This window comes from Cetorhinus maximus, chromosome 11, assembly GCF_964194155.1.
Source record: "Cetorhinus maximus chromosome 11, sCetMax3.hap1.1, whole genome shotgun sequence".
NCBI classification, from domain to species: Eukaryota; Metazoa; Chordata; class Chondrichthyes; order Lamniformes; family Cetorhinidae; genus Cetorhinus; species Cetorhinus maximus.
Genome location: NC_135889.1, coordinates 11,789,982 through 11,813,215, shown reverse-complemented (window position 1 = coordinate 11,813,215; position 23,234 = coordinate 11,789,982). Strand labels below are relative to the sequence as shown.

The following is a 23,234-nucleotide window of genomic DNA, read 5'->3' as shown; positions in this document are numbered from 1 at the left end:
TGATGTCATTGTCTCCTCACTTCCTGGCTAATTTTTAACACTCAACAAACTTCTAAGAGAAGATTACCTGGTGAGTAGCACATTGCTACATTGTACAATGCACGTTGCATGGACTGGATGCAGTTGACTTATGTGGAATTTGTAAAGTCAGCAGAGGACAGACGGGGAGATACATGGCAGCCAGCCCTCTGGGAAGAAGGTGACACTAACGAACGAGTAAACGAGTACATTTCTGTTTGTGGGAGCTAGTTGTGCACAAATTGGCTGCCATGTTTTTTACATTATAACAGGAATTACATTTAAAGATAGTACTTCATTGGCTGTAATGTGTTCTGGGCTGTCCTAGGATTGTGAAATGCAGTGCATTCCAGATCAGAACAATTTGCTGCATTTTTAAAAATCTCATCTCACCTGCTCCCCACCCCATCCCACCCTGGTTCTTTTATAAATCACCTTAAATCTGTGTCCTCTGATTATTGACCCTCCTGCCACTGGAAACAGTTTCTGTTGTGTTGCGCATTTGGAAAAGATGATCTTTCCTCTCTGGGAAACTTGCCCTACCTTGGGCCCTCAACCTCATTGTGGCGGAGATCAGCAAAGGTGGCACAGATGAGGGGTCAAATCTGAGATCTTCCTGCTTTGTACAACCCACTGCTTGGTTCGCTGCAACACAATTAACAACCTGCAAAATACTGGTGCAATAGAATTAAATACCTTTATTTTCCAATCAGCTTTATTGGCTCCAACTGTACAAAAATGAATCTCAGGATAATTGCTCCTGTTAAGATGTATATACATAAATATATTATTATATTATAAAAGCAGCAGATCTCAAGTTGAGAGCTTTAACATTGCAGCAGGTATTAGATGAAAGATAATTCTTCACACATGTCTGGTGCATCTTCTCTATATCTATGGTAGACACCTTGGTGGAGAACTGTTGATTGGAGGTGTAATCCTGTCATGCCAGGACAAGACAGATTGCGAATAATGGCATTACAAATTTTTTTTCAAATGACTGGAGAAGACAGTGTCCCGAATCTGAGGCAGGTAACTGCAGTTAAGTCAATGAGGGGCGACATTTAGTGGACACTCAGCATCGTGATGTACCGAAATGGCACAGAAAAGTTACATTTCCAGTTGTTCCATTAAGCCTTAACTTGCAATCACTTCTGCCTTTCACTGCTGAAGCAGCAATGCCACTTGCTTCTCTCTCCCAAAATATGACATCGCTTCCCCCGATACATGGCACCACATCTTTTACATAAATACATTAAAGCGACTGAGTGCTTTCAGGTTCAAACACAAAGCAAGATACATGTTGTTGAAAGGGTTAGAAGAGTGGCCTGCTGTTGTTTCAGTGAAATCCCTCCACACCCTCTCCTAGGGTTGCACTGGGAAATCTTACTTAGAGTACATTGATCATGTGTTACGTTCTAACGCAAATTGGCTGCGTAGCCCACACAGAAATTGTATATGTGCCAGTTGGTGGGACTGCACCTGCAGCATGGCAGGTGCAGGTTATGCCTCCTGTTACCTGAACTCAGAACCTTATCCCTGACTTACAGTAACTGCTTCGCCCTAAGCAGGCTTAAAAGAAAACCTTTTAAAACCCATTCACTGTGTACTCAATACAACTTGACTTTGAACACAATAAAAATTAACTTCTCAAAGTGATCTCATCAGTGGGCCTCAACGTGCAAAAGATACAATTCCAGAGAGTGAGTGAAAAAAACACATCTTTCCTATATCATCTTTGCCTTTTGATTTCCTCAAAATCCCATTGCTCCCCAAAAGATGTTTCACCAACTCTTGATTGTGTATCAACTGCCATCCCAGGTGCACCCTATATATCCCAGTTTTCCCTCAGTGTACATGGCCTATGATTCACTGTTGGTCACTGTGCACCTTCTGTAATGCCAATTGTGTGGATCTACACTCTTAACCATGGGCTTCAGGTGCAGCAATGGTGGTCAATGTTTGTAACTATGCACAAGTTCGTTTTATTAATTTTTTAAAATTAACACTTTACGCTAATTTATCTGCCTTATTAAAAGAAGCTAGAGCAAGATTTTACACCTAATCCTGGCCAGGCCTTTTTGGGGCCTAAACCTTTTCTTTGCCTTAAAAAAAAAATTTCATGCTTCCTTCCAATTGCTCACTTCGACCCTTTTAATCAACTCCCCAACACCAATTTCGCACATTTAAAAAAAAAAATTCTCCGGATGTTGTAAGGCTCAGTGTTTGGGAGAATGGGTTCCAAATCTGGAGGCTTGACCAATGTCCAGGAGAGGGGGAAACAGAAAGGAGAGAAAGATACTGTGGAGTAAATCAAGTTAACAAAAAAAGGAAGCAGCTGTCAAACTGATGGAGCATCTGATCCCTTCTAAAATCGCAAAGGAAAGCTGCTGATACAATTTCTTTTACCCAGTAATGGTCAACTGGTGGTCAGTAAGTGATAGATCTTGGATGGTGACCTCATGCTCTTCAGAAGAATAGTGAAGATAAAAAGAAAACTAACCCAAGTAAAACATTGGGGAGTTTGAGTGTATGTTCCTGTTGTCCTGGGGTATGTGGTTAATCTTTTGTCAAGGTTAGGGATGTTGGCAATGGGAAATGGAATATTTTACCTCTCTTTGGCACTCAGTGCCCACATCAAATACTTCCAGGGTCAGGTATGGTAATAATGAGATACAATGTACAAGCACTGTCTGCTCCAGCCCTGTGGTGCATCTAAACCCCAAGCTAAGAACCCCACCACTGCCAAGTGACCCCACCATTTTACACACCAGCAAAGAATGAGGGTGTTAATTTGGTGCCAAGTTAAAGGAATTCTGTGCACCCACTGGAAACCAATCCACCCTCATTTCACTCAAGAGTTTTCAACTGTCTGAGAGAGATGTTAGAAACAAGGAAACAAGCTCACAAGGGGTATATTTATAATACTGTGCATTATATGAGAAGGGGGAAGATATCTCGCATTCCATGCTTCTTCCTTTATGACACCTTGTCTCCACCCAGTTTATGTTCAATGCCAAAATATCCCCTTTCAATTCATTGTGTTGCTGTACACAGGGATCTCAATGCACCCAGCCTTATTAATCCATCCATGAAAGATTAGTTGGAGAATTCTACACTGAGCTAAATCTGACCTGGATATCAGCTGTTTGGACAGGAGAATTCGAATGCATTGCAAAGCTCAAAGTTGTCGTCCAAGTCCAATTTGCGCCAGAAAGATCGTGGCTTCTTCTGCAGCTCCCTGTGCACACACCGTGGGCAGGGAACGCTCCTCGACTTGCACTCAGCGTGGAACACAGCCCCGCAAATCTCACACCTGCAGATAAAGAATAAAGCTCGTGTACATCACCAAATTAGGATGCCTAGCCAGCTCATAATGAAAACAGAAAGAACAACCTTGATAAATGCAAAAAACTGCGGATGCTGGAAATCCAAAACAAAAACAAAAATACGTGGAAAAACTCAGCAGGTCTGGCAGCATCTGTGGAGAGGAGCACAGTTAACGTTTCGAGTCCGAATGACCCTTGTACTTCTTATAGCGCCTTTCACAACCACAGGACAACCCAAAGAGCTTTACAGCCAATTAAGTGCTTATCAAAGGATTGTCACTGTTGTAAGGTAACAAACATCACTAGGAGATTTTAGTAATCTTATATAAAGAAAGACAACATTTAACCACTCCACCCGTTGTACCAGTGAATCAGCTATCCAGTTAGTCCCACTCACCTATTCTTTCCACATAGCCCTGCAAATTATTCCCTCTGAAATATATATCCAATTCCCTTTCGAAAGCTACAATTGAATCATCTTCTGCTGCCTTTCAGGTAGCACATTCCAGACCGTAACTAGTAATGACTAGAATTTACACGGGTGTATGTTATTCTATCCTTTATATGGGAATGTTGAAGCTCAATAATGCAGCATTGTATTTTGTTAATAACACATACAGGAGTGTTAGCTAACGCAGAAGCACTGTCACACTGCATTCTATAACACATACAGCAGTGTTAGTGACTCCAGTAACAGTGTATGTTGGACTGCATTCTAAAATACATACAAGGACACAGGAGTGTACTGACACCAGTAACAATGTCAAGAACTGTATTCTAAAACACATACAGGATCATTAGTGACTTCAGTAAAAGTTTCACAACTATAATCTACTGTCACAATTTGCAAAATGTGAACAATGCACTGCCAACCTCTATGGCCATTATGGCAGTGATTAGGAAGAATTAACAGAAATAATACCAAAACAAATCCCAAGTCTTGCAATAGAAATGAAAACTGGGAGAGAAGTATAGCTGGTGGCTGATCCAATATCGGCTGGTTTTACATTAAAATTACCCAGCTGTGCAGACATTGTGAGAGCAGACAGGAATGCTGTAACTTCCCCACAGTCGAACAGCCCACTGCAAATTACTATCTAGTTCCACATAAGAACTAGGAGCAAGAGTAGGCAATTCAGCCCCTTGAGCCTGCCCCGCCATTCATTACGATCATGGCTGATCTCATTTCAGCTTCAACTCCAATTTCCTGTCCTCTCCCCATAACCTTTCAACTCATTACTAATTAAAAATCTGTCTATCTCCTCCTTAAATTTATTCAGCGTCCCGGCATCCACTGCACTCTGCGGTAGTGAATTCCACAGATTCACGACTCTTTGAGAAAAGTAATTTAAAACATGTAGACTGGACACTTCTGAAGAGGTACCGGAGCCTGTGGAGCTGGAGTCACGTATAGGAAGGAGCAACTCATCTGAAGCAGCAGCATGAGCCTCCCATGGCTGATAGTCCACTTTGTCTCTTTCTTTCTGCAGCGATTATTGGTGCTTGAAATAATGAACACTTTTACACTTTCTTCAAATCTGGCCCATTCATGAAAACCTAGCACACCTAAGGAACGAAACCCACCAACTACCTTCTCCATTTTGTCAGCCCTGTGTAAATAAAGAAATCCAACTCTTTAGGTTAACCATTACTCATAAATCGCAAAACAATCTCTGCCGTCACATAATCTTGTGCATCAGCGATTGAAAACTCAGTTAAAAATTCACCAACCGCATATTTGTTACATGTCCCGTCAGCACAGGGGCCTAGAAGTTCGTGTAGGCCCATTTTCAGGCCTGAAATATTTGGCATGCTTGGAGTGTGACACCAGAAGTTGAAGGCACAAGGAAGTGTGCAGAGTGAGGGGCAAGGCTGGGGTGATCCAAGAGCTCCTTGCTAAGTCTGCAGGTGAGCTCCTCCTGGCTCACAAGCGGCTCACAAGCAGCTCACAGCAAAGTTATTTCTTTAAACTTATCTCAGCCTCTTCTGGCCAGTAAAGGCCTGTTTCAACACCAGGTGGGATTCTTGGTCATCACAAAAATTACACTACAGAACCAATGACATCACTGGGCTGCAAGTTTTAAATTTAAATTAAGCCTGCGCTTGCCTGCATCGGGAGCATCGGCCCACGTCAAAGTCGCTGGAGATAAGGTGTCACAGGGTAGACATAGTAAGTAGACATGGCCTAATCGTCACCCACTTGCATGTATCATTCTGGCTGCATGAAAGGGGTTAATATCTAGGCCCATGTGACAGTGGGAACGGAGATGGTGAGAGAAAGACCAAGGCCACAGTGCCAGCTAGAATCAGGATTGGACTAGTACCACAACACCTGTGGGATAGAACTCGACACTGCACAAGCTCAAAAGTTAATCACTCCTGCTTGTTCCAGAATTAGAAGTTTCCCTTCCTAACTAGCTTGGACTGCTCCTTCCACTTGAGAATGAACAAGGCCCTACTTTGGAAAATTTATGATAGATCAGAACACGAGGCGAGACATGGACTGCTGAATAAAATTTCTGGAGCACAAGCCAATCATCTGCGCTCAAATTCTTTATCATAAAGAGCACCCCAGTGGGCTTTGTCTGTGTCCTCAAACTGATGATGATACAGTATTTTCGCATTTAGCAATCAATCCTCCATTCCAGAATGTTGTGGGTTCAAGTCCCACTCCAGAGAATTGAGCCCATAATCCAGGCTGATATTCAGTGACGTAGTGAGTTAAATGATAAACCTAGGTCCCATCTGCTCCAGATAGCTGTAAAAATTGCATGGTACCACTCGAGGAAAAGCAGGACAGTTCTCCCAGTGTCTTGGTCAATATTTATCTCTTAACCAACATCTATTTACTTCATTACTGTTTGTGGGAGCTTGCTGTATGCAAATTGGTTGCCACATTTTAAAAAACACTTAATTGGCTGTACAGTGTTTTGCAACGTCCCGAGTTTTGATAGATGCAATATAAACACAATTCCTTCTTTTCCTTTCGATATCTTGCACAATAAGACCATCTTCCCCCACCATCCCCAGTGGCAGGCTCTAAGTTGAAGTGTCAGCCCTTTGGTTGCAGAGAGAAGAGGCCAGGTGCACTGGTAGTGCACACCTGTGCTAAGGCTAGGGTGTGGTCCACCCACACAGCTGGGCTTTGCTTCAAAGAAAACGGGGTGTTTCTGATGGTCCATTTATCCATCCATCCATCTGCACTCAGCTGTCTCGGCCTTGTTTGTAGTCTTTATGACTTTCTGAAGGACTATTGTTGGCCTCTGCGCAACTTAAATGCTGGATGAATTACGCACTTTCTTTGAAGGGAAACGGAACAGAGAAAGACTAGAAAAAAATACATGCTTGGCCCAGACTGTTTAAACAAACATTAAGTAACATGGTCTATTTGATGAAGCACAAGAAGTTTGTCTTGTGCTAATACTAACAATTCACAACAGATACGAACAAGCTTTGCAAAATAACCAAAGTCAACTGTTTTTATACATGCCTCTCATGTTATTTTAGAAGCGCCTACCTCACTAAGAGAGGTAGTAACTTATTTTTCTTGTCCTATCTCTTGTCCCCATCAAGCCCCCTTGATCTCTCCACTCCCCCCATGACTTTAGAACTCCTCTAAACCCAATTCTATAATAAATTCTTGGCATCCATTCCTTTTATCCTCTGTAAAGTGCCCCAGATGTGAAGTGCCTGGGATGCTTTTCCACATGAAAATTTGCTACGTGTAACTCGTGGCTCTGTGGTAGCTGTCTTACATCTGAGTCAGAAGGTCATGGATTCAAGTCCCATTCCAAAGACTTAAGCACATAGCCTAGGCTGACACTCCAGTGCTGCGCTGAGGGAGTGCTTCACTGTTGCCGGTGCCTTTTAGATGAGACATTAAACTAAGGCCCTGTCAGCTCTCTGGGGTGGATGGGAAAAATGCTGAAGAGCAGGGGAGTTCTCCCTGGTATCGGGGCCAACATTTATCCCTCAATTACCATCACTAAAACAGGTTATTTGGTCATTATCATTATTGTGGGAGTTTACTGTACACAAATTAGCAACCATGTTTTCATTGTAACAGAGACTACACTTCAAAAAAAAACTTAATTGGCTATAAAGTGCTTTGGAGGTCCCAAGGTTCTAAAAGATGCTATATAAATGTTTATTCTTTAGAAATGCAGGCTTTTTTTGTTCTCCTTTCTCACTTCTTTGCCTCGCTCTTCTCAAAGCTACTTTCACCATTCTAAGATTTTGCAGGTAGTTCACATCAGAGGGGTTAGGCCAGTTTGGCTATGTTATCTTCTCAGCAGCAATTACTGGTGAATTTAGGGAAAAGGCTACTCCACAAGCTACAATGTAGTCAAAGACTCCTCAGGTCTTCAGTTTGTTAGGTGTTCAACTGAACAGCGCAGAAGGGGAAGGTCGCAAGTTTCACCCATGACCTGGAGTGAGCTAACTAAATTCTCAACCAGGTTATTGTGTTCAATTCTGGACACCACGCTTGAAGAAAGATGTCAAGGCCTTGAAGAGGGCACAGAGAATGTTTACTAGACTGGTACCAGGGATGAGGGACCTCGGTTATGTGGATAAGCCAGGGCTGTTCTCATTAGGACAATGAAAGTTAAGGGGAGATTTGAGAGATATTCAAAATTTTGAGGGGCTTTGATAGAGTAAATAAGGAGTAGCTGATTACACTGGCAGGAATGGGAGTAACCAGAGGACAGAAGTTTAACAGTAATTGGCAAAAGACTCAAAGGGGGAGATGAGGAGAATATTTTCTTACATATGGACTACACTGCCTGAATGCGTGATTGAAGCAGATTCAATAGCAACTTTCACAAGGAAGTTGGATAAATACTTTAAGAGGAATAACTTACAGGGCTATGGGGAAAGAGCAATGGAGTAGGAATAATCTCCCAAAGATCCAGCATCGGCATGACAGGCCGAATGGCCTCTTTATTCACTGTGGGGTCTGAGATTCCATAATTACAGTGATTCTCTTGCTCATCACTGTAGTGTAGAGTTCTTATTGAGCATGGTCATAAGGTAAAGAAAGAAAGAAAGTAAGAAAGTAACCTGAATTTAAATAACCTCAGAATGTCCATATGTGTTCCACAGGCAATGGAAATTTGGTCACTTGTTACGTAGCCAAATGCAGCAGCCAATTTTTGAATAGGAAGGTTCCACAGCAGCTAATGAACAATCAGTTAATCTCTTTTAGTGAAGATGAATCATAGGGAAGAGGATGCGGGGACAGGAAAGGTGATTATGATTGAGTCAAGAAATTTGGTCAGAATACTGGTGAGAAATTCTGTCCTTTTTTGAAATGGCAGCATGGGATCTTTTACATCCACCCAAAAGGATAGAGAAGCCTCAGTTTAATGTTTCATCTGAAAGATGCCATCTTCCACAGTGTAACAGGTACAGGCTATTCCCTCTTTCTTCTCTGAAGCTCAGCCATGGGCAACCAACTGTGTGTACAAGGGCTCTATGCAGCTTTATGCTCACTTGGAGGATTACTACCATCCTGTGATGACCAATACTTTCTTTTTACTTTTTTTCCAATACCCCTCCCCTCACTTCTCTCTGGAAGACACTCACGCCAAAATACATACCTCCCTGGGTGCCAGCACCAATTCACTACTTTGTCCTATGTAGTGATCAGCAGTGCCTGTTCCAGGTGATCGCTACCTCTCCAACAGCTGCATCCCACCTCTACCCCTCCACATCTCTGTAACCTCCTCCAGCTCTACCCCTCCCTATCTCTGTAACCTCCTCCAGCTCTACAACCCCTATGAAATCTCTGCACTCCTCCAATTCTGGCCTCTTGAGCATCACCAACTTCTTTTGTTTCAGTGACAGCTATGCCTTCAGCTGCCTGGACCTAAGCTCTGGAATTCCCTCCCTAAACGTCTCCCCACTCTCTTTCCTCCTTTATGATGCTCCTTAAAATCTCTCTCTTTGACCAAGCTATCCTAATATCTCTGAGTGGCTCAATATTAAATATTGGCTGTCAATGCTCCTGAAAAGCACTTGGAATATCTCAATACATTAAAGACGCTATATAAATAAAAGTTGCTGTTTGCTATTGCGATCACCCCAATCAACATTGACTGAGGGTCAAAACATGCTATCTGCTGTGACTGTAAGTATATGTCGAACAGTGCACAGTGCACTGATCCAGAGCCATTAGGGCAAGTCAGGATGAGAATTTTCAATTGTTTCTACGTTGAAACAAATCTGTTTGTTGCGGCCTTGACCCATAATGGCTATTACATTTTGAAATGTAGGGGCAGTGACGAACAGCGTGCTTGCAAAGTGAGTCATACAGATGAGGACCAGTGACAGAAAGGCCTCCAAAATTGGCTTGCCTAGACACGAAACTCATGAAAAACTCAACAAGGTACGGTACAGCTGAAAGGAACTCACTCTATAGTTTGAGGCCATTTCCAAACATAGCCTCTAGATCACATTTCAGCAGGGCAAGGACCCATCAAGCATATTTACTCCCTTCATAGAAGTGAGTGGATATTTGCCTGACCAATTGGGTTACAGCAACTTGAATAGGCAACATCCTAACTTTTTACTATGGGGGAGGGATTGGGGAGACAGAAAACAGAGAAAAAGAGGGCTCATTATGTATTGGAAATAAACATTCAAGCCAATCTCTAATTAGGCCTGTTTCTGAACTCATGAGGTCATAATATAGGCTCATTATTCAACATCATAAGCCAACTATGTCATAATATGCCATTCCTCATACTGCCAAGCTTAAAGAGCTTAAAAAAGGAATTAAGCCCCAGCTGTGAAGCCACTCTTTTTCACGACATTACTCATATTTTTCCTTCTTTAATTACTGTTAATTAGCCTAAGGCTACAGATCCCTACAACAGCAGACTTGCATTGTTAAAGAAAAGTTCCAGGTTGAAAATGAAATAAATTAATTCATGATAAGGATTTACTTGCCCTTTAAGAGATCACAAGCTTACACTATATAGTGGTGTTGAATTTGACCAAGACCAAATTTTCGTCAGCTTATGGAAGCAATGAACATGACTACTCATGTGGTGCTCAATGTACATTAACTTCCAAGGGACAAAAACATAAAGAAGATTAAGCAAAATCCCAGGAATGGGTAATGTAATAGGATTGGATGACAGCCTGGGAGGATAGAGGAGTTCCTTCTAACAATAATAACCTGCATTTGTTTAGTGACTTTAATGTAGTGGAAGTCCCGAGGTGATCCACTGGAGTGCTATCAGACACACAAGGAAATATTTAGGACAGATGACCAAAAGCTTGGTCAAAGGGGTATCTTAAGGAAGGACATAGAGAGCAAGAGGCAAAGCGATTTAGGGAAGGAACTCCAGGCCCAGATAGTTGAAGGCATGGCCATCAGCGGTAGGGTGATTAAAATTGGGTATGCACAAGACACCAGAACTGGAGGAGCACAGACATCTCAGAGGGTTTTAGGGCTGAAGGAGATTACAGAGATAGGGAGAGGCAAGGACATTGAGGGATTTGAAAACAAGGATGAGAATTTTAAAATCAATGCATTGCCATACGGGGAGCACAGCAGTAATAAATGAGCAGGATACGGTGTGAATTTGGACATGGGCAGATTTTTGGTTGGGCTCAAGTTTACAATACATGGATGTTGGGGTGCTCGTCCAACTCACATTTCCCTGCTTCCCTGGCCCAAGCCAATTTGAAAGTGGGCACCGGGCTGAAATGCACCTCATTTGAACATGAATATTGCTGAAAAAAAGAGGCATGCTGTTGAAGCTTTTCGTCTCACTCATCAGAACAGGAGTAAGAATGCCAAATTTCAAAGGGAATAACAATTTATATTGCATGAGAAAAGGGGTGGTGATTGGTTGGCAAGTTGGCTCTGATTGGTCAAGACATTGCCATGGAGCTACTGCACCCATGTTTTTGTTTATTCAAAAAAGGTGCAATGGCTGGACATGTTCCTTTTGCCTGCAGAGGACAGGTCGCAGTACATGAATATATGCAGCTTTTCACACGCATAGTGAGCTACAAGAACCCTACAGTTTGCCCACTGATCTAAGCAGAAACTGACAAACTAACCTTTTGGTAGCAGTTCCTTCGAAAGGATAAATAATTTGCCCGTTGTTGCAGATCTCACAGATGAAGCCTTTCTGGCTGCACAGGCTGCAGCTGTACACATGAGTACTGGCAAACTTGTTGATCTTCAAGAGGAATGGGGCAAGTTTGCCTTCAAAGACCTGGGAAAGAAAGGGGAGAAAAATAATCATAGGTCACAGGTAGGCCTTCAATATGGGAATGCATCTGCTGCTGAAATCTTCTTCAGTGTGTTTGTTATCTCCAGACTCAACGATTCCAATGGTCTCCTGCCACTGCCCTCCCACCCCCCCCAATCCTTCACCCTCTGTAAATATCAGCTCATCCAACACTCTGCTGCTGGAATCCTACCTCGCACCAAGTCCCATTCATTCATCCACCCGTGCTCGCTGACCGACGCTGGCTCCCGGTCCAGCAATGCCACAAATTTCAAGCTCTGAAAGTGGCTCTGAAGAAGAGTCATACAGACTCGAAATGTTAACTCTGTATTTCTCTCCACAGATGCTGTCAGACCTGCTGCGTTTTCCCAGCTGTTTTTGTTTTTGTTTCAAATTCTCATCCTTGTGTTTGAATTCCTCTCTGGCCTCACCCCTCCCTATCTCTGCAACCTCCTTCAGCACTACAGCCCTCAGATTTTGGTGCTCAGACAATCCTGGCCTCTTGCGCATTCTTGATTTTAATCATCCTGTTTTTAGTAGCCATGCCTTGAGTTGCCCTTGACCCCAACTCTGGAATTCTTTCCCTGAATCTTTCCACCTCTCTACCTGTTAAGACACTCCTTAAAACCTACATTTTGACCAAGCTTTTGGCCACCTGAAGAATCTCTCTCTATGTGGCTCGGTTTGACAATACTCCCATGAAACACCACGGAATGTTTCACTATGTTAAAGGCACTATGTAAAGGTAAGTTGTTGTTGTTGCAATGACAATTTTCCTTTTAAAGAGCAATTTTGTCTCTCCTCCTCTGCTCTCCTGAAGATGATAAAGATTCATTGGCCTTGGCAGTCTCCTCATGGCCCTTCTAAGCGGTCATTATTCGCATGTGAGCCCAGACAATGAGCGTTGACAAACCATCCAACTACGGAGCTGGCTCCCATCGTCTACACCAGCAACAAGAAGTTGGCCCTTCCTTGAGCCCGGGGTGATGGAGCCAATTAGAGGCCCTGACCAAGAATGGCGAACTCAGCTAAGAACGGGGCCTTAAATACTCTCATTCGACCTTTCGGGATTGCCAACAGGAATTTCTGCTCAGGCTCTCCTGGGTGATGTTTGTGAAATTCTCAGGTAGGTGCAAAGAACAGCAGGGAAATATTTTCTATCGTCAATACTTATCCCTCAACCATCATCACTAAAAACAAATTATCTGGTCACTAACACATTGCTGTTTGTGGAAGCTTGCTGTGTGTTTCCTAAAATGCACCAGTGACCAGTACTTTGTTGTCTTTGAAGTGCTTTGGGACTTCCTGAGGCCAAGAAACATGCTACAGAATTCAAGTCTTTCTTTCCTCTACCTCTGCAATGTTCTTAAGTCCTACTTTAATGGTTTGGGCTTTCCCACAACAATTTTAACATGCTTATAGCAGATCAGGAGTTTCCCCTAAGAGGTCCAAGAATCCTTTTAATGGAATTATAAGTCCATATGTATGCCACGAATGGGAAAGAGTGCCACAGGACAATACCTTTTAACCACGGTATATTGTATCAAAGAACACATGGGCTGGCCCCATGTTCTGGCTCCACTAAAAGACAATACCATACTGTTAGACCTTTATGTTCAAGGGAAAACTAATAATCTTAATTCTCATGTCCTCCTACTAGTGGAAACAGTTTGTCCTTATTTACTCAATCAAAATCCCTCATTATTTTGATGTTAAATCTTCATTTCACCTTCTCTACTTTAAGAAAAACAATCTCAACTCCTCCAGTCTTTCCACATAACGGAAGTGACTCGTTCCTAATATCAATCTAGTTAGTCTCCTCTGCATTCTCTCCAAGGTCTTGACATCCTTTCTAACATGTGGTTTCCAGAATTGGGCACCATACTCCAGCTGAGCCTGAACCAATAACATCAAGATTTAGCAGTAGGTTAACATCCTTGATTTTGCATTCTGTTCTTCTATTAATAAAGCCAATGGTTTGTTTTTTTTTTGAAGCAGCCATCTTAACTTATCCTGCCACCTTCAAAGTTCTGTGTGAATGCCAGGTCTCTTCCTGCTCCCCCTTTAAAATGTTACCACATCGTATATATTGTCTCTCCACATTTGTTCTCTCAAATGTCTTGCTTCACACACCTCTGAATTAAACTGCATCTGCCACTGTGCATTTCACCAGTCTGCCTTTGACCTCCTGAAGTCTGCTCCTATCCTCCTCACTGTTTAGCACATTTCCAAGCTTAATGTCACCTGCAAACTTTGAAACAATGAGCTGTATACCTGAGTCCAGGCCATTAATATATATCAAAAAGAGCAATGGTCCTAATACTAGCCCTTCTGGAAACAGCATGTATACTTCTCTCCAATCTGAAAAACAACCATTCACCGCTACTCTCTGTTTTCTATCTTTTAGCCAATCTCATGTTCATAGTGTCACTGCCCCCTTACTTAATCTTTTAAATTTGTTAGTAAAATTAAAGCCCATTATGTGGCACTTCATCAAATACCTTTTGATAGTTCACATAAACAACACATTATAAAAGTTATAATTGAACAAACGCAGGAGATAGCAAGTTACTGAGGTTATATTTAGGAAATAATAGAATTGCTTCGCAAGGGATGAAAATATTCTTTCTACAATATATTTCTAACAGGGCTCATAAGCCAATAAGGCTTTTGAATGTACAGTCTAAATCGTAAATGATGCGATAGTTGTATCTGAGTGATGCAAAATTTTTCCCCACTGCACATAGCTCAGTTCTCAATTAACTGAGGCAAAACCAAAGATATGAGATGATTGCCTATTCATGATTTAATCATATACAATTTGATTAGCAAACAAAACAAAGCTTCCTCACCTTAGGAAATTTATAGATCAAACAACTTGTCTTGTAGCCAATTTGCGTATGTATCTCAATTGTGATGTGGAACAAATAAATTCAACTTGGATCTCAACTCTGCCTCAGTTTTGTACATTGGCCCCTCCTCTGAGAGTTACAGAATCTCAATTTTTAAAGTCATAAGAGGTCAGCCATGGCTCAGTTGGTAGCATCCCTGCCACTGAGTCAGAAGGTCCCGAGTTTGGGTCTCACTCCAAAAACTCAAGCACATTATCAAGGCAGACACTGCAGTACAATATTGAGGGAATGCTGCACTGTCAGTCTCTCTGCCGTGACTTTAAAGCAAGGCCTTGTCTGTCATCCTAGGTGGATGTAAAAGATCCCTTGGCACTAGTTCAGAGGACAGCAGGGATGTTCTACCTGGTGTCCTAGCCAATATTTATCTCTCAACCAATGTCACTAAAAAAAAAAATTATTTTTGTCACTATTACTTTGCTGTTTAAAGGATCTTGCTGTGTGCAAATTGGCTGCTGCGTTTCCTAAGCTACAGCAGTGACTGTTCTTCAAAAGTACTTCATTAGCTGTAAAGTGCATTGGAATGTCCTGAGGTTGTCTTTCCCATTTCTGCTGGATAAAATTCCATCTCTCTGCCATTAAGAGAATGTACATCCTACTCCTAAAGAAGAACTGATTACCTTGCAAGTTCATATTCCAAAATGACAGGGGTAAAATTTATAAAACCACTATAATGCAGATACTGGGTTCACAACCCGTGCTAGTGCTTGATGAATCCAGTGGAACAGATTGCTTTGTTGAGTGACAGAATATAACAATGAGAAGTCCTTAAACAGAACTGATTCAGTCTTATCCCAAACTTTCCCAGAATATTTGCATTATTGTGCATACTGCATGCAGCTTTTTTATATTAAAGCATCAGCCCTTGCCAATAATGAGATTCGACATGAACAAAGAAAGACTTGCATTTATACAGCAACTTTACAGTCAAGGTACAACAGTGACCACATTTCAAAAGTTACGTATGAATTTGCACACAGCAAGATCTCACAAAATAGCGATGTGATGAAGACTAGATCATCTGTTTTAGTGATATTTATTAAGGGATAAATGTTGGCCAGAGCACAGGGGGAAACTCCCTGTCCTCCTTCGATAAGTGGCATAGGATCAATTACATCAATCGGTGAGGACAGACAGTTTAACGTTTCCTCTGAAAGACAGCACCTCTGACAATGCAGCACTCTCTCGGTGCTGCACTGCAGTTTCAGCCTAGGTTTTGTGCTCAGGTCTCTGGAGTGAGACTTGAACCCATGACTTTCTGACTTGAGGTGAGAATGCTACCAACTGAGCCACTGGCCAACAGCAGGGGAATTGCACTTTTCCACCTTTGTATAAGGTAGAGAGAAAATCAAACATGAGAAAAAAAGAAAACAGGAGCTTCAACGTGAAGAGGAAGGTTATGGACCAGTTGACTGCTTGACTGTTAGTGGTGTCCTGAAGGTGAGGCTCCATGTGTAAAAGGCGACACACTGGCCAGACTCCCACTTCAATTAATTATTGTAAAAACTGAACAGTCTGCTTGGCCCCTCAAGTGATTAATGGCAAATTCAGTAAATTAATGAGGAAAAAAGTAGACTCCTGCCTCTCGTCGGGTTTTATTAATTGGTTAGCAGCATAGTTGAATCCTGATGAAAGTGCAATTGGTGAGCCAAGAAATGTTATGCTTGAGCAAGGATCCCCATAAACCGTATTATGTAAAACAAAAACAGGTGATTTGCAAAATTTTGTAACAAGGTCTATTTGAATAAATAATTGGAGACCAGGATAGTCTCAGGTTTAGTCCCCGGGCTCTACTGGGGCTGTGCCAAGGACACAACAGTTGACTGTTCTATGCCAGGATTACCAAAGAGAAATAAAATCAGTCAGGGATCTTGTTCCAGATTGATTTAAAGAGGGACACCCTGATGTGACAACACGAGCGTACAGGATCAGGATTGGCCCTGGCGTCTTTCACAACTGAATAAACCCATCTCGTTAACCAAAGTTTTAATATTTCCTTCTCTGTCTCTGCGACCATTTTATTTTTGACCAGCCCTCTGTGAGGCACCCTGGGATGTTTTACTGTGCTAAGGGCACTATAAAAATGCAAGTTGTTGTTGGCGAATGGCTCGCTGGTACTTACTGTCAAGGTTCAGACATGATTAATGGGGTCTTGGGGGAAGATACCAAAAGGAAATTGCTGCCTGCCTGAAGAACCAAACCCCAACAGATTGTCGGGGCCTTCAGAGAAAGGGGTGAACACTAGAAGAGAGAACTTTTTTAATATGTATATATATACTTATTACACACTTGGAGAACCAAGGTATGTTTCAGCTAGGTACCTAATATGGGTGTAAAGATAGCATTGTGTCTCTAAATCAACACTGAGAGGAATGCGTGACCACCCTGAGGGAGGATCCTTACAGGTGCATGGAAGCTATTTTGAAAAGGGAACAAAAAGACTCGAATTAAGTATAAAGCTGCTTTTATACTGCATGAAACCCATTGCCTGACAGTTGCACCCTCCATTGATGCATTGTGCAGCAAACCCTGAGTAATCTCGCTCATATTCACTTCAGTTTATTTTAAATCAGGTCTTCCAGCACAAGCCTTAGCATATCCAGGCAAGTTTACTTTCCAATTGTAGCCAGCTGCATGAGATCCACTGTCAGCAACTGACACCACTCGTACAGGTCAATATAAAAGCAGCTGTAGACTTTGGCCTCTTGTACATCCCTGTTTTCCTTTGCCCCATCATTGGTAGCCATGCCATCAGCTGGCTAGGCCCTATATTTTGTAATTCCCTTTTTAAAACTCTCCACCTTTCTCTTTTAAAATGCTCCTTAAAAACTACCTCTTTAACCAAGCTTTTGTTTACCTGTCTTAACATCTGTGTCGCAGTGTCAAATTTTGTCAGTTAATGCTCCTGTGAAGCACCTTGGGACATTTTACGACCTTAAAGGCGCTATGTAAATGCAAGTTGTGTTGTTCAAAGCCAGTTTTAAATTTGTTCACTGAACTCACCTAATTAGAATCTCCCATCCACAATGGACACTAACTCCACTTGCTCTGTCTAGTGGAATTACTGTGATCTAGACTAGATTCAGATGTGATTAAGTAAAGACAATGTTCCTAAATCAAACTGTTGGGACAGAAAGTAAGCAATTATCAGTCCTGTACACCTTAGGTTAAACTTAAAATTTTAGTAATTTTTAAGAGAGGAGAATGACTTTTAGCTCTCTGTTCAGCAAGAGATTCCAATTCAAAGTCAATAAAAGTGTTGCTGAAAAAAGAGACATGTCTAAGCTTTTCATCTTGCACTTATCAGGACTCTCGCAAGAATATCAATATAAGAGGAAGACAACAATTTATACTGAATAAGAAGAGTGCTGATTGGTTGGCAAGTGATGTTGCCATGGAGAATGCACCACTGCTGGTGACTGACTGTTAACTGCCAAGAATTTTTTTGAAATTTAAGCCAGGCAGCTTGACTCTGATTGGTCAAGGCATTGCCCCGAGGAATGAGTCAGTGAATGGCTGTCACTTATTTTGTTTAGCTGAAACAGGCACAATGAATGTACATATTCTTTCTGTCTGCAAAGAGCAGGGCCCTGTGTATTAATATATGTAGCTTCCAGTACACGCAAATGCACCACACTGCAAGCCCGACTGACAATCCTAAATTGGTTGTCAGCGTAATTTTTAACACATTGATGATTATTCAACAAATATTGGCCAATCATGGAATCACATCTAAAGTTGGACACTGCGTTTTGAGTTTTGCAAGCACAGGCTGGTTGGGTATGGTCTGTATCCCGCCTGTTGCAAACAGCAGCTGGGACATGCTGTTTGATACGATCCGCCAGTCTTTGGGACGTACAGCCTACATACCTATCAACACACCGGCACTGAAATTCATATACTGCATTACTTATTTGTGTGATAGGCAGAATGTCTTTTTGGCTTGACGGCAGCATCCTGTTAGTGGCAAATGCCACTTGTGTTGCTACTGCATAGTAGCAGCGTGAAACAGCTAGTTCACTTGTTGCTCAAATGTTGTGTCCATGTGCTCACTTGACATTGCTAGCCTATTCATCAATGTTCCACTTAAGGAAGCCATAGATATTTGTGCTGCAGCACTATAGCATAGTGATCTAGACCCCCACCATTGTGTGAATCAATTTTCATTGAGCTTACGAACTTGGCAACTTGTGCAGTTGAGTCCAATTTTAATGACACCGTGTATGCCCAAATAGATGGTGTCGCCATGGGTTCCCCTCTAGGCCCAGCTCTCGTAAACATCTTTGTTTGGTTCCACAAGAAACGTGTTTTCGATAGAATGACACCTAACCTCCTACCTCTTGCATATTTCCAATATGCGGATGATACGTTTGCTATACTTAAATCCACAGCTGCATGTAACAATTTCCTTACGTGTCTTAATGAGTTTCATCCTGCGCTCAAATTCACCTTTCAAACGAAGCAGTCAAATGAACTCCCCTTCCTTGACACTAGTTGAGAAATCTGCCAGGGGATTCTCTACCACGGTTTTCCTTCACCAGTCAACATACGCGTTGGGATTCTTACAGTTCCACAACCGAAAGATTGGTCTTATTGGCAACCTTGTAAATAGGGTCTGAGCCATTTGCTCACCATGCAAGCTTGATGCTGAAATAGGGCACATCAAAGGCATCCTGCAGGATAATAGCTACCCTGATCAGATCATTTCATGCTGTGTATCACGCAAGCTCACGAACGGGCCTAAGACCTTCATCTTTGGCCCTGAAAAGTGCCCAGTCTACCTCAGATTACCCTGGAAGGGCAAGGTATCCCAAAAATTTGAGCAACAGGTGAAGCTAGTTGTTTCATGCTGCTACTGTGCAGTAGCAACACGAGTGGCATTTGCCACTAACAGGATGCTGCCGTCAAGCCAAAAAGACGTTATGCCTATCACACAAATAAGTAATGCGGTATATGAATTTCAGCGCCAGTGTGATGCTAGGTATGTAGACTATACATCCCAAAGACTGGCGGATCATATCAAACAGCGTGTCCCAGCCTCTGTTTGCAATGGGCAAGGTACAAACCGTATCCAACCAGCCTGTGCTTGCAAAACTCAAAACAGTGTCCAACATTAGATGTAATTCTGCGATTGGACATTTGCTGAAAAATCCTCAATGTGCCACGAATTATGCTGACAACCAATTTAAGATTGCCAGTTGAGCTTGCAGCGTAGCACATTTGCATGCATTGGAAGCTACTTATATTAATGCACAGGGCCCTGCTCTTTGCAGACAGAAAGAACATGTACATACATTGTGAGTGTTTCAGCTAAACAAAATAAGTGGCAGCCATTCGCTGACTCATTCCTCAGGCCAATGCCTTGACCAATTGGGGTCAAGCTGCCCGGTTTAAATTTCAAACAATGCTTGGCAGTTAACTGTCAGTCACCATCAGTGGTGCATTCTCCATGGCAACACCACTTGCCAACCAATCAGCACTCTCTTCACATACAGCATAAATTCATGTCTTCCCATTATATTTGTATTCTTGCGAGTGTCCTGATGAGTGCAAGACGAAAAGCTTAGACATGTCTCCTTTTTCAGCAATAATCAAGTTATGTACTACCAAACGAATATCAATAAAAATACTTCCTTTTCAAAAAAAAGAGTGGGGATCAACTTTAAACAACCACAATCTTTACCAAGGATATGTGGATCAGAGAGAATGAAAGGGACACAAAACATTGGAGGTCTAAGAAACAGAGTAATTCATTTATAAGTTAAAAAGGGGACTTGGGCAATTGTGGAGATAATGTACAATTTTTCTGGGAAGTTCAGTATTACGGGCTTCTCTGTTAATATCTGCACTCTTAAAATTACATAAATGCACAGAATAGAAACAAGCCATTTGGGCCAACTAATGTACGCTGGTGTTTATGCTCCACACCAACCTCTTGTTCCTCTTCAACTAACCCTATCAACATAACCTTCTTCCCTCATGTATTTGTCTAGCTTCCCCTGAAGTGCATCTACACTATTCATTTCAAATGCTCCTTGTGATGTCGAGTTCCACTTTCCCATTACTGTACTCTCTGAGTAAAGAAGTTTCACCTGAATTCCCTATGGGATTTATGACTATCTTATATTTATGGCCCCTAGTTTTGGACTACGCCACCTGGAATCATCTTCTCTATGTCTACCCTATCAAACATGTTCATAATCCCAAATACCTCTATCACGTTACCGGTCAGCCTTCACTTTTCTAGAGAAAAAAGCCACAGCCCATTCAGCCTGTCCTGACAGTTTTAACCTCACAGTTCTGGTATCATTCTTGTAAAGTTACTGTACCATACTGATATAGCAGACTTGTTGCGGCAATAATCAACTTCCCACCTTCCTTCCCCCTGCGCCCCCCCAAACCCAAACACCACCTTGTTCCCTTTTAATATTCTATCGCGGCCTCTCCTGCGTGTGATACAGCCATCCTTTCAGCTCAAAGCCGACTAGGCCTTCAGAACGCCTTGGGGATCCAGCGAAGAGTAAACTGAATAACAACAATTGTTCCAGGGGCCTGTCAAGCATCTCTTTTCTGCCTGTTGAGTTTGAATTGCTGTAATTAGTTATCTTGCCCTGCGAAGCAGGGTCTTGAATAGCTGATAATGAAGTTACAGTGAAGGGAAGGAAAGGAGGGGGGGGAGGAGCGGGGGAGAAGAGAAGGGGACCCCTCCTGTGAGGAGGCGTGCTTATGGAATCTCTGGTGCTGAGCAGCTTGCATGGCTGGCTGGAGGCTCGGCCATGCATGCTCAGGCAAGCTGACCATTTCCAGAAGCAGGATGATCATGTAGCTTGACAACCCACAGCTTCCCATGTAGCACTTTATTGCTGTGATCTGATAAGACAATGAACATCCCAATTTACCTTCAAGCACAGTAGGCAGGACCCTGCTCTCCGCAGCACTGCCCTAGGGAAGAAGCTCAAAAAGTGCAGTGTCGCAAGAGATCTAAGGTCCAGAAGCCTATTAATTAATCCCCAAACACATCTTTTTTTTTGTATCACAGTTTGCTCTAGTCTGAAATTCTCATGGAATTATGCACTTCTACATGATGAAAGCAATGTTTCAAACTGAAAACAGTCACTTCAACAACAACACCTTGCATTTATATAGTACCTCCAACAGCATGAAACTTCCCAAGGCCTTTCAAAGAAGCATGATCAGACACAATGTGATGTCGAATTACATGGGGTATTAGAACTGGGGTCTGAAAGTTTGGTCAGAGAGATAGGTTTTTAAGGAGTGACTTAAAGGAGAAGAGAAGCGGAGTGCTTTAGGGAGGAAATTCCAGAACCTAGGGCCTAGGCAGCAGCTGAAGGCACGGCCGCCAATGGTGGAGTGATCAGAAATACATGAGGCCAGCAGCAGAACGCTTGATGATATGAGGACCCTCCATTAGCACAATTAACAATTCTTACTGGTATCCTGGCTGAGACAAGCCAACCCAGCATAGGCTGGGGATCAATGCTGGAACTGATTCAAATAGAGTCAAATGATCCTAGATTCAATTGCTAGTCTGTATTGAGTTAGATAATCTCACTGGGCTGCAGCAGCGAGGGATTAGGGGTAAGCATGGCTCCTGCTCCAGATTGCTACCCAGTAACCCCCATTAGAAAGTGCATGTGTGAGATTGTTGGGCACTTACGTGGTCAAGCTCAACTCTGATCACCCATCAATACTAAACATTTAGGTTCACACTGGAAGAATTGCCCCATAGACAAGGTATAGGAGGAACACAGCTGCTGTGAATATGTCAGAAATTGCTAACATCTTCAATAGAAATGTGGGGGGTTTGTGAGACGGTGGGGATGGGGTTGGGGGCCGGGGTTGGGGTGGGGGCCAGGAGGGGGAGGGAGGGCTTTGCTGCACCTGACAGAATTGTCAAGGTGTCACATGCCTCCTGACATGTTAGAGAAAGGGTCAAGCAGGAATGTTTCAAATGTTCAAGGTGAAAGTCCTTGATATTCGAAACAAGTCTTAAATGAGCATCAGTGGGAGACCTACCTCCTGAAGTGTAGCTGGATTCTGTTGTTGCCTATGTAGAACAGGGAACTTTATCATAGTAAACAATTCAGATTGTACACAGAATTCAATGTGCAGGTGTCATAATAAATGTTGCCAAGCCTTCCCTATTTACCCTGTACCTGTGGTGTGACACTTCTTGCAGTCCAAGAGTAACTTGCATAAGATCAGGGTCTGCTCTGATTACACTGTTGATAAATTTGGGTAGCTCAGCACAATTATAAAGCTGTCTTTTTTAAAAAAAAAATATAGACTGCGGTTTAATTCAGATCCTGTGAGGATTGCAGCCCCGCAGTTAGCTCCTGATGCTCACACCACTAAATTCAGCTCTCTCATTGTGCCAGAAGACTCAGGAACTCATTAACCACTGGGAGCAGGAACTGGCTTTACTACTTCAAATGCCAGGATCTGCCAGACAGATACACTTTTGCATTAAAGCAAGGCCAATGCAAAAGTGGCTTTTAGAGCATCTGACTGACCACATCAAGGAGGTGGAGAAAATGGCAGTCATCTCCAATACTTGGGTATCAACTGGATACCTTCACACTTTGATAAGCGATCAAAAGGAGGCCTGAAAACCCCAGGGATCCTTTCTTACTTACTTTTACTCCCGTCACTCCTGATAACCAAGCCTCAACGTCCTTGATTCCTACAGCTAAGAGGGAGGGAGCCCA

General features: G+C 42.5%; 1 protein-coding gene across 2 annotated transcripts in view; it reads right to left on the bottom strand.

The window, feature by feature from the left end:
• Window positions 1-696: 696 nt before the first annotated feature.
• plekhm3 (pleckstrin homology domain containing, family M, member 3) overlaps window positions 697-23,234 on the bottom strand; it is an 87,605-nt gene continuing 65,067 nt past the window's right edge. Inside the window, exons 7-8 of one of the 2 annotated variants that reach the window (XM_078551542.1) lie at window positions 11,424-11,581; window positions 697-3,334 (exon numbers count right to left, since the gene is read on the bottom strand). In XM_078551542.1, coding sequence (XP_078407668.1) covers window positions 3,160-3,334; window positions 11,424-11,581 — 333 coding nt within the window. In that variant the 3' untranslated portion in view covers window positions 697-3,159. Of the gene's footprint in view, window positions 3,335-10,340; window positions 11,091-11,423; window positions 11,582-23,234 lie in introns of those variants that run through there. The other variant, XM_078551540.1, reaches the window with a different exon arrangement.